This window comes from Amblyomma maculatum, chromosome 4 (genome assembly GCF_055883805.1).
Source record: "Amblyomma maculatum isolate TAMU_Amacu chromosome 4, ASM5588380v1, whole genome shotgun sequence".
Lineage (NCBI taxonomy): Eukaryota > Metazoa > Arthropoda > Arachnida > Ixodida > Ixodidae > Amblyomma > Amblyomma maculatum.
Genome location: NC_139347.1, coordinates 115,506,557 through 115,518,942, shown reverse-complemented (window position 1 = coordinate 115,518,942; position 12,386 = coordinate 115,506,557). Strand labels below are relative to the sequence as shown.

Genomic DNA, 12,386 nt, shown 5'->3' with positions numbered 1-12,386 from the left:
TGTATTGTTACTGTTGTAGGCTTTGTTACTGGTAGAGCGTCTGATTGTTCTTCATTATAGCCAATTTCATTCTTTTTCTCACTACTACGGCTACCATAGAGGTCCGTATAGAACTCCTCGGATACCTCGATTAACTTGTCCGTGTTAGTGATGGATTTGCCTGCCTACATACATTTTATTGTTGTCTATTCATAATTTTCTCCTTACCGCTTTCAGGCTACAACCGTTCTTTAGCGCATCCTCAATTTCCCCATTTTACTTCCTTATGTGGGCCACCTTGCGCCCATTGATTAGCTTTGATATCTTTGCCAGTTCTATTCATCCTGCTAGGTTGCAGGCTTTCATACTGTGGCGTTTCTTAAATTTGGCGTCTCTTTAGGCTGTTTAAGGGTATCCTCTGTAGCAATTCTACCACCTACTTCTACTGCGTACTCAGTAATGATATCTCTGAAATTATTGTTCCTTGCTTCTAGGTTAAGGTCGGCTTCCTCGGTTAGCACTGAGTATTATACTGCAGCGAGAGCTTGAATTCTACTTTGCCACATGGTTTGTCTTGGGTTTTGTTTGTTGGGTCTTGACGTCCCGAAGCGCTCGGGCTATGGAGAAGACGTATGGAAGAGCTTCGGAAATTTTGACCACCTGGGGTTCTTTAACGCGCACTGACATCACACAGCACAAGCGCGCCTGTTGTTTCGCCTCTATAAAATAAGCGGCCGCGACTGGTGGGAAATGATCCTACATCTTTGGGGATTGAAGTCGAGAGCCCTAACCACTGCATCACCACGGCGGTGCGAACACGAGTGCCGGTGACGTAATTTAACTGCACGTTAAATATCCCCAAGTAATCGAAATCTCTCCCCCTCCCCACTATGGCAGATTTCTCGCTCTTATTTCATGCCTCCGTCATCTTATCCCATATGGGGAGGTGTCACCAGGAAAGATTCTTCATTGTACCATTCTCAGGACCGCTTTATTATGCGGCTTCTTCTCCATTATAGCCAATTTCATTCTTTTTCTCACTACTACGGCTACCATAGAGGTCCGTATAGAACTCCTCGGATACCTCGATTAACTTGTCCGTGTTAGTGATGGATTTGCCTGCCTACATACATTTTATTGTTGTCTATTCATAATTTTCTCCTTACCGCTTTCAGGCTACAACCGTTCTTTAGCGCATCCTCAATTTCCCCAGTCGCGGCCGCTTATTTTATAGAGGCGAAACAACAGGCGCGCTTGTGCTGTGTGATGTCAGTGCGCGTTAAAGAACCCCAGGTGGTCAAAATTTCCGAAGCTCTTCCATACGTCTTCTCCATAGCCCGAGCGGTTCACAGCGGTGTCGGTTCACAGCCTGCATGAACTTGAGTGTTGCATTGACCAATCTATAGCATAGCCCCCATATCCAAATTATGTATAGCATAGCATAACTATGTCCATCAAGTGAAGCCTTGGTGGATGTCGTGTCCTTTGACACAATTCCTTTCACCTAGCTATCACAGATATTGCTTTTAGATGAGCACTTGCTGTGTATCTGTTTAACGTAAGCTGTAACGCGGTTGAGCAATGACACTCGTCTGTGTCCCACGCGTGTACACGGTTTAGATATGTAAAAAATCTTAGCACTTCTACATTTATAACTTTCCCTCATTGTGCTGTTGAGAATCTCACCGGAAAGCGACGCTTAGGCGCCGTTTCATTTTTTCAGCAAGCAAAATTGTTCCCTTTTATTTCTCACTGGTAAAAAATTGGCCTCAGCAGTGCCGCGTTTCGCGCCTGGACTCTGCGCATCCTATTCGCTTCGGTTACAAACCTTGATTCTGGGAAAAGCTAGCTCGCAGCAACTAGCTGTAAGCTCCTTTTTAGTGGACATCTAACCTGTAAAGAAATGCGAAGGATCACCAACCAATGGAGTTAAGGTATAGAAAGAACAAAAATAAAGGAGGCCTTAGTCTCCCCGTGTGCATAAAACAGAGTTAGCAGTATGTTTAGGTAAAATCAGTTCAGTTCAGGCGTTCAGTCGTGTCCGACTCTTCGTGACCCTATGGACCATGTCACGCCACGCTTTCCGGTCTCTCACTATCTTCTTAACATCACATAGCTTCATCTGCAATGCCTCGAGAATGCCATCTAACCATCGCGTTCGCTGCCTACCCCTTCTCCGGCGACCCTCAACCTTTCCCAACATCAAATCTTTCTCCATCGACTCCTCTCTTCTCATCAGATGACCAAAGTAGCTGAGCTTTAACTTTAGAATTTGACCCTCCAATGAGCAGTCAGGGTTTATGGTCGTCAATATCGACTGATTTGATCTTCTGGCAGTCCAAGGAACTCTTAAGAGTCTTCGCCAGCACCACAATTCAAACGCGTCAATTCTTCGGCGGTCAGCCTTTTTCACAGTCCAACTCTCGCATCCATACATCACAACTGGAAAGACCATAGCACGGGTTATACGGATCTTGGTTGGCAGACTAATGTCTCTGCTCTTTACTAGGCGGTCAAGGCTAACCATTGCTCTCTTTCCCAGAAGCAGGCGTCTCCTAATTTCATGGCTGCAGTCTCCTTCCGAGGTAATCTTGGCGCCCAAGAACAGAAAATCTGTCACAGCTTCCACTTCTTGTCCATTGATGCTCCACGACTTGATAGGGCAAGACGCCATGATCTTCGTCTTTTTAATGTTCAGTTTAAGCCCAAACTTCTCACTCTCTTCTTGTACGCGCATCAGAAGTCTCTTGAGTTCCACTTCACTTTCTGCCATTAAAGTGGTATCATCCGCATATCTAAGGTTGTTGATACGTTTTCCAGCAATCTTCACTCCAGCTGAAGACTCGTCCAGACCGGCCTTTCTCATGATGCACTTTGCATATAGGTTAAATAGGCAGGGCGACAGTATGCAGCCTTGCCTCACCCCTTTCTCAATCGGAAACCAATCAGTAAGACCATGCCCAGTTCTGACTGTGGCCTCTTGCCCTTCATAAAGGTTCCTGAGGAGACAGATGAGGTGAATTGGAACTCCCATCTCTTGGAGAGCTTGCCACAATCTGCTGTGATCTACGCAGTCAAACGCTTTCGCATAATCAATAAAGCAGAAGTAAATGGGTTTCTGGAACTCTCTTGCTTTTTCCATGATCCAGCGAAGGTTGGCAATTTGGTCTCTAGTTCCTCTGCCCTTGCGAAACCCAGCTTGCACGTCCGGAAGCTCCCGATCCACATACTGCTGCAGCCTACCTTGCAGGATTTTTAACATCACCTTGCTAGCATGCGAAATAAGCGCGATCGTGCGGTAGTTGGAACAATCTTTGGCACTGCCTTTCTTTGGAATGGGGATGTAAACTGACCTCCTCCAATGCTGTGGTCACTGCAGGGTTGTCCAAATCTTTTGACATAATGTATGCAGTGTGTTAACAGCGTCGTGGTTGAGGTTTTGAAGCAACTCAGCTGGAATACCATCAATTCCGCTAGCTTTGTTCTTAGCAAGGCTGGCTAAGGCCCATTCAACTTCACTCTTCAGGATGCCCGGCTCGAGATCAGTAATCACAACCGGCTTATGTTGGGTTTGCACATCCGGGTCCTTCTTGTACAGTTCTTCTGTGTATTCCTGCCACCTCTTCTTTATCTCTGAGGCTTCAGTGAGGTCCTTGCCTCGTTTGTCCTTTATCACGCCCAGCTTAGCACAGAAGCTTCTATTGATATCTTTGATTGTCTTATACAGAGCTCTTGTGTTCCTTAATTGGCTGTTGTCCTCAACTGCTTGACACTGTATGTTCAGGAAGGCATTCTTATCTCTCCTTGCTATTTTCTGAAAATCCGCATTGAGAACCTTGTATCTTTCTCTTTCCCCCATACCTTTTGCCATCCTCCTTTCCTCAGCTATTTGCAAAGCCTCTTCAGATAACCAGTTTGCTTTTTTGCATTTCTTTTGCTTTGGAACTACCTTAGTAGCAACTTCTTGTATTATATCACGAACTTCAGTCCACATCTCTTCGGGCTCTTTGTCTTCTAGATCTAATTCTTGAAATCGATTCCTCACTTCCACAGCATATTCTAATGGAATCTGATCCAGATCATACCTGAAAGGCCTTCTAGTTTTCTGCGTTTTCCTAAATCGAAGCTTAATTTTGGCAACAAGAAGCTGATGATCGGTGCCACAATCGGCCCCAGGCCTTGTTTTTACTGCTTGTATAGCGCTTCTCCATCTCTGCCGGCAAATAATATAATCGATCTGATTCCGGCACAGCCCGTCCGGTGAAATCCATTTGTACAGGCGCCTCTTGTGCTGTTGAAAATGAGTATTCACTATGGTCAGGTTGTTTTCTTGACAGAACTCTACTAGCCTCTGCCCAGCTTCATTTGGCTCATCAAGACCGAACTTGCCTGTAATTCCGGATATTTCTTCACTCCCGACCTTAGCATTCCAGTCTCCTATGAGAAAAACGACGTCTGATGATGGGGTGCGGTCTAAAAGGCATTGTAGGTCCGCATAAAATCTCTCAACGTCAGCTTCTTCAGCAGCAGTGGTCGGTGCATAGACTTGGATAACTGTTATGTTGAAAGGGTGACCTTGGATCCGAAGTGAAATCATTCGGTCGTTTTTGGGGTTGTACCCTAGCACTGCTTTGCCCATTCTTCTGTTTACTATGAGAGCGACCCCATTCCTTCTCTTGGATTCGTGCCCACAATAAAAGACATAATGGTCGCCGGAGTTAAATTCTCCCATTCCGGTCCACTTGAGTTCGCTGATACCCAAGATATCAATGTTCAATCTGTCCATTTCTCGCTTGACGATATCCAGTTTACCTTGCGTCATAGATCTTACATTCCATGTTGCTATGTGAAATATCTCCTTGCAACATCGGACTTTCCGGTCGCTTCCCGACACATCCACAACTGAGCGTCCTTTTGGCTTTAGCCCAGCCGCTTCATTCGTCCTGGAGCTACTAGGAATCGCCCTTTGTTCATCCCCAGTAACATGTGGGACGCCTTCCAACCTGGGGGGCTCATCTTCCGGCGCCATATCGATAATGGTATTGTGACTGGCCATAGGGTTTTCTTGGCAGGAAATACTGGAGTGGGTTGCCATTACCTTCTCCAGGGAATCACATTTTGTCAGAACTCTCTGCCGTGACCTGTCTATCTTGGGTGGCCCTACACAGCAGAGCTCACGACTTCATCGAGTTTCGCAAGCCCCTCCGCCACGACAAGGCAGTGATCCATGAAGGGGTTTAAGTAAAATAAAGAGTTGAATTTTTAAAGGATGCTAACGATTGAAATCCCCTTCATGGATCACTGCCTTGTCGCGGCGGAGGGGCTTGCGAAACTCGATGAAGTCGTGAGCTCTGCTGTGTAGGGCCACCCAAGATAGACAGGTCACGGCAGAGAGTTGTGACAAAATGTGATTCACTGGAGAAGGTACTGGCAACCCACTCCAGTATTTCCTGCCAAGAAAACCCTATGGCCAGTCACAATACCAGTAATGATAGGGCGCCGGAAGATGAGCCGCCCAGGTTGGAAGGCGTCCCATATGTTACTGGGGATGAACAAAGGGCGATTCCTAGTAGCTCCAGGACGAATGAAGCGGCTGGGCTGAAGCCAAAAGGACGCTCAGTTGTGGATGTGTCGGGAAGCGACCGGAAAGTCCGATGTTGCAAGGAGATGTATCACATAGCAACATGGAATGTAAGGTCTATGACGCAAGGTAAACTGGATATCGTCAAGCGAGAAATGGACAGATTGAACATTGATATCTTGGGTATCAGCGAGCTCAAGTGGACCGGAATGGGAGAATTTAACTCCGGCGACCATTATGTCTTTTATTGTGGGCACGAATCCAAGAGAAGGAATGGGGTCGCTCTCATAGTAAACAGAAGAATGGGCAAAGCAGTGCTAGGGTACAACCCCAAAAACGACCGAATGATTTCACTTCGGATCCAAGGTCACCCTTTCAACATAACAGTTATCCAAGTCTATGCACCGACCACTACTGCTGAAGAAGCTGACGTTGAGAGATTTTATGCGGACCTACAATGCCTTTTAGACCGCACCCCATCATCAGACGTCGTTTTTCTCATAGGAGACTGGAATGCTAAGGTAGGGAGTGAAGAAATATCCGGAATTACAGGCAAGTTCGGTCTTGGTGAGCCAAATGAAGCTGGGCAGAGGCTAGTAGAGTTTTGTCAAGAAAACAACCTGACCATAGCGAATACTCATTTTCAACAGCACAAGAGGCGCCTGTACACGTGGACTTCGCCGGACGATCTGTACAGGAATCAGATCGATTATATTGTTTGCCGACAGAGGTGGAGAAGCAGTAAAAACAAAGCCTGGGGCCGATTGTGGCACCGATCATCAGCTTCTTGTTGCCAAGATTAAGCTTCGATTGAGGAAAACGCAGAAAACTAGAAGGCCTTTCAGGTATAATCTGGATCAAGTTCCATTAGAATATGCTGTGGAAGTGAGGAATCGATTTCAAGAATTAGATCTAGAAGACAAAGAGCCCGAAGAGATGTGGACTGATGTTCGTGATATAATACAAGAAGTTGCTACTAAGGTAGTTCCAAAGCAAAAGAAATGCAAGAAAGCAAACTGGTTATCTGAAGAGGCTTTGCAAATAGCTGTGGAAAGGAGGATGGCAAAAGTGTTGGGGGAAAGAGAAAGATACAAGGTTCTCAATGCGGATTTTCAGAAAATAGCAAGGAGAGATAAGAATGCCTTCCTGAACAAACAGTGCCAAGCAGTTGAGGACAACAGCCAATTAAGGAACACAAGAGCTCTATATAAGACAATCGAAGATATCAAAAGAAGCTTCTGTGCTGAGATGGGCGTGATAAAGGACAAACGAGGCAAGGACCTCACTGAAGCCGCAGAGATAAAGAAGAGGTGGCAGGAATACACAGAAGAACTGTACACGAAGGACCCGGATGTGCAAACCCATCATAAGACGGTTGTGATCACTGATCTCGAGCCGGGCATCCTGAAGAGTGAAGTTGAATGGGCCTTAGCCAGCCTTGCTAAGAACAAAGCTAGCGGAATTGATAGCATTCCAGCTGAGTTGCTCCAAAACCTCAACCATGACGCTGTTAACATTCTGCATACATTATGTCAGAAGATTTGGACAACCCTGCAGTGGCCACAGGATTGGAGGAGGTCAGTTTACATCCCCATTCCAAAGAAAGGCAGTGCCAAAGATTGTTCCAACTACCGCACGATCGCGCTTATTTCGCATGCTAGCAAGGTGATGTTGAAAATCCTCCAAGGTAGGCTGCAGCAGTATGTGGATGGGGAGCTTCCGGACGTGCAAGCTGGGTTTCGCAAGGGCAGAGGAACTAGAGACCAAGTTGCCAACCTTCGCTGGATCATGAAAAAAGCAAGAGAGTTCCAGAAACCCATCTACTTCTGCTTTATTGATTATGTGAAAGCGTTTGACTGCGTAGATCACAGCAGATTCTGGCAAGCTCTCCAAGAGATGGGAGTTCCAATTCACCTTATCTGTCTCCTCAGGAACCTGTATGAAGGGCAAGAGGCCACAGTCAGAACTGGGCATGGTCTTACTGATTGGTTTCCAATTGAGGAAGGAGTGAGGCAAGGCTGCATACTGTCGCCCTGCCTATTTAACCTATATGCAGAGTGCATCATGAGGAAGGCTGGTCTGGACGAGTCTTCAGCTGGAGTGAAGATTGCTGGAAAACGTATCAACAACCTTATATATGCGGATGATACCACTTTAGTGGCAGTAAGTGAAGAGGAACTCAAGACTTCTGATGCACGTACAAGAAGAGAGTGAGAAGTTTGGGCTTAAACTGAACATTAAAAAGACAAAGATCATGGCGTCTTGCCCTATCAAGTCCTGGAGCATCAAGGGACTAGAAGTGGAAGCTGTGAGAGATTTTCTCTTCTTGGGCTCCAAGATTACCTCGGAAGGAGACTGCAGCCATGAAATTAGGAGACGCCTGCTTCTGGGAAAGAGAGCAATGGTTAGCCTTGACCGCCTTGTAAAGAGCAGAGACATTAGTCTGCCAACCAAGATCCGTATAACTCGTGCTATGGTCTTTCCAGTTGTGATGTATGGATGCGAGAGTTGGACTGTGAAAAAGGCTGACCGCCGAAGAATTGACGCGTTTGAATTGTGGTGCTGGCGAAGACTCTTGAGAGTTCATTGGACTGCCAGAAGATCAAATCAGTCAATATTGTCGACCATAAACCCTGACTGCTCATTGGAGGGTCAAATTCTAAAGTTAAAGCTCAGCTACTTTGGTCATCTGATGAGAAGAGAGGAGTCGCTGGAGAAAGATTTGATGTTGGGAAAGGTTGAGGGTCGCCGGAGAAGGGGTAGGCAGCGAACGCGTGGCGTGACATGGTCAATAGGGTCACGAAGAGTCGGACACGACTGAACGACTGAACTGAACTGAACTGAACTGAACGATTGAAATAAAAACAACTATACTGCTTTAGGTGTAACGGAGTTCGGTTCAGATGTGGGCTTCGTTCTTTTACTGCTTTCAGAAAATTTATTTCATTTCCTTTTTCAAACGTATTGGCATAGTGCCTCCTCAAGGATATGTTTGCTACTTCTCATCGCTGCCTTTCAGGAGGCCTGTTTGATAGTAGGAGATGCGATCAAGGAATTTGAACCCTAAATCTTCTGCTTCCCAAGAGAACGCTTTCCAATTTTCTACTGAAACATTATATGAGGGAATAATCTCACATTTTCTCACACAATCTCACTCAATTCACATAAGAAATCACATACAAGTTGCATATAATTGCATAAGGTCTCATAGCTTCTTGTACATTATCATTAAGTATGTACAATATTTTATGATAATGATGTGAACCGTATGAGCGTCTGTGCGATTAAATGAGATTTTATGAGGTTATTGCCACGTAGAAGGTCTGGTTTTTCAGTACGGAAGACTCAGGATGGTTTTCACATTGGTGGAAAAATCCATTCGGCATTTCAATGTGCGCTAATATAGCACACGACGCGGGTGCCGTTTTGCGTTTCGTCTCAGTTGAATAAACACAAAATCCGCTGCTGACATGCGATACTCCGTTCTTCTACTATGCGAGGGGATTCCGCCACCACAAAGTAGTTTCAGCCGGAGTCTGTGCAACACTTTCGCCATGTCTGATGACCGGCAACACGATTTGAACTCGACGCAGGGCGCAAAAAAAATGCAAAGAAAAACAGATTTTATTTGGCATCATTTGGAAAAAGCCAATGGGATCAACTTCATTTATTACATTCATATCAAAAATAATTTCTATATCATTACAAACGCTGCGTCAGCAACCATAGAAAAGTAGGGTTGATCTATTTAATTATGCTTACGAAAAACGCTAAGATGAACAAAATATTTCAAACAAAGAGTAAAACCTAACCTCAAAACTCACAGGAAGAACGCACTTATGCAAAAAGGTGAAGTCACTTCGGCACGAGTTTTGGAAACAGTCCATGCGCGGAAGCCGTAGACGTTTTGCACCTATACATGGTGCGCTTCAGCAGAACTGTCTGGCCAAAGTTGGACTGCCTTGCCGATTCACGTCACTTGATGTTCTCGCAAGCAGTCCGATCAGTCACGCGCCTGAAAGATGTCTCGAAAAAGTCCCGCAGCTTACGAAGGAGCATGAGACGCCTGTATCGGCAGTAGTACCTCGCTCTCCCGCAAGGGTCGTCGTGCAGGTCGTTCTCGATGTCGTATGCGGCAATGCCGAAATCCACGCCGACGAATCTCGCCTTCGCTGCGCACAGCTGCATGAACCGGGAGAGGAAGAAAACTTGGTGAGGCGACAGCGCACATGATTCTCTAAACATTTCGTCCTATTAATTTGCTCTTTCATCTCAGTCCTGTAAATATTCACAGGGAGTGCGCCGCAATTTACTGCAAATATGGAGCTAATGGAGGACTATTTCGACGCTTTTTTTATATATAGAACAGAGTTTTCGTTTCAAATTTTTGCTAACATAGCCAACAATTGTTTCTGAATGATGGCAACCACGCGCGAACCAAAGAATCTTTTTCGCGTGGTTGTGGCAGACAAAAATAAGAAAAAAAACTTGATATAGGGCCTTTATACAGGGCCGGCGCGAGAGAGGATCGGTAGGCGGTCGACGCGAAGTTTGACAAAATTTTAAAACGCAAAATAAAAAAACCAAAACAATGACGATAAACGTAGATCTAGTAAGAGTAGGACAAATTTTACACCTGTTATGCTTCTTTGAAAAAAAAAAAGAAGCAAACTGGCAGAATGGCTAAATTTTCTTTCTTGAGATTTGAAGTGAGAGAGCTTCGTTACTTCCCATCTCTGTTTCTTGAGTCTTATTATCCATGCATTTTTTACATACTGCTATAGTTATCTAATGGTGTGTGTAGTGGAAGGAGAGGACTATGGGATCGCTGTTTGTGAGCTATGCAGTCGGAGTGCTAGCCGTATTTGGAAAGTATGTAATGATTTAATTTCCCCTTTGATCGGACTTGCTTCTAACAAAAGACCCCATTTTATTTGTTTCTTTATATCCGCGCGCCTGTTTCACAGATGTTATTGGCAGAAATCATATAGAGCAATTATGTACTAAGACAACCACAATGAACTGCAGATCGTATCGCTCTATTTAGAGATAGAAACTATTACAGCATACCGGAAACAGCAATAAGACCTCTAATTAATCACACAGTCATTCACAGTACTCTGTCATTAAACATTGTGCATTAGTCATGATCAAAACGTTTCTTAGCACAGAGCACCTCGAATTGGCAGAAATCCCTGTGCATCTGTCCTATATGTTTTTATATATCTAGGCTTAGCTAAATCCGTCGCCATATTCCTGCAAAACCTTCACTACTACATGGAAGCCTTCTGTCCGTGTTTTGCTTATCGCAGGTGCTTTATGACAACGATTTGTATAGCACGTTTATAGAGGGATTGTAGCCTAGAGAAGGATAGGACACACAAAGAAACGAACAATACGAGCGCAAACTTCTAACAAATTTTATTTCACATATGCAGCATATGTATACGCTAAAGATAAGCTATCACTTCTGCTAAAAGTATCGTTGTCTGAGAAACGCGGGTTCTTCATCATATAAAAAATAGGTGTGTTTAAACATGTACCTCCCGAAGCATTTATTCCTTCTAGATCGATTTGTAATCACGCGGTCATGTCGCTACTTTTTGCTAGCACAACGGCATTTTTTCTCGAACAATAGTTTGCCCGTTTCAGATTCGCATGAAAGAACGGGTTAAACGTGTGATCTCCCTTTCCCGTTCTTGGCGTCGAGTGCGTGTTTAACCAATCGCTCCTTTAGGAATCTCGCGTGCGGTCGATGCAGAATCCTTCTCATGACAACGGTATCTTAAACACGACACCTTCAGGGCAAGTCACATGAGGCTTCTGATGATGAGTCATGCATCCACGCGTTTTGTTCTGTAAGAGTGGAAACATCAGCAACAACAGCACACGCAGATGCACGACTCGTAATCAGAAGCCTTATGGGATCTGCATGGAAGGTGTCGTATATAAGATACCGTTGCTATGTGGGCGTCATTTTACCGGCCAGACAGGAGACGAATATATGATTCACTGATGGAACGCGCACGCGACGTGAAAAACAGGAAAAGGAGACCATCTGTTGACCAGATTCTTTCATGCGGATCTAAAACGTGCAAAACATTTTTTAAAAAACTGCTGTGGGCTAGCAAAAAGTAGTGACATAACCACGCGATGAATAATTGAAGCTGAAAGGATAAATGCTTCCGGAAAGACATGAGTAAGCATTCCTTCTATTTTTTAAGTGATTAAGAACACTGGTTTCTCACATAACGATTGTGTTAGCAGAAGTAATAGTTTGTCTTTGGCGTATATATAATGCTCCACGTTTGAAATAAAATTTAATGCCAGTTAGCGCTGGTGTTGCTCGCTTCTTCATGTGCACCGTCTTGTTCCGGCTGTAATTACGCTACGATCATGCACGAACAAACCAAAAGTCATGGTGATGATTCTTGGCTGTTTATAGTTTTGGTTAGCTGGTAAAATCTCCTACAAAGCGCTACTAAGATGCACTCTTACAATCGATTGTCGCGCAACCTGAATGAGGCGGCAAGCCACTCTAGCAAGAGCCGAAAGGACTGTTCCACACGCAGCGGTCCTAGTACAAGGAAAGAACGCATTCGCAAAGTGGTTATGCGGCGTTTGCTTTTACTTTTTTTTTTCGTTTCGCAAACACATTGTGTTTAAAAAGTTGCCGCCGAAATAGATACCAGTGAACGTATTTCACAAAAGGCTCTGCAGTACAGGAAAATGTCACGTTAAAGCTAATTTAACTTATACAAATACCCAACAAGTTGTTCTCGATATCATTGAGAACTGCCTGCAAAACCTACATAACCTGATCCTG

The 12,386-nt window shown here is 44.7% G+C and overlaps 1 protein-coding gene across 1 annotated transcript in view; it reads right to left on the bottom strand.

The window, feature by feature from the left end:
- Positions 1-9,535: 9,535 nt before the first annotated feature.
- The window catches only part of LOC146192191 (uncharacterized), a 38,124-nt gene continuing 35,273 nt past the window's right edge, over positions 9,536-12,386 (bottom strand). The window contains exon 4 of the mRNA XM_084600421.1: positions 9,536-9,742. Within this exon, the coding sequence (XP_084456547.1) occupies positions 9,536-9,742 (207 nt within the window). The remainder of the gene's footprint in view (positions 9,743-12,386) is intronic.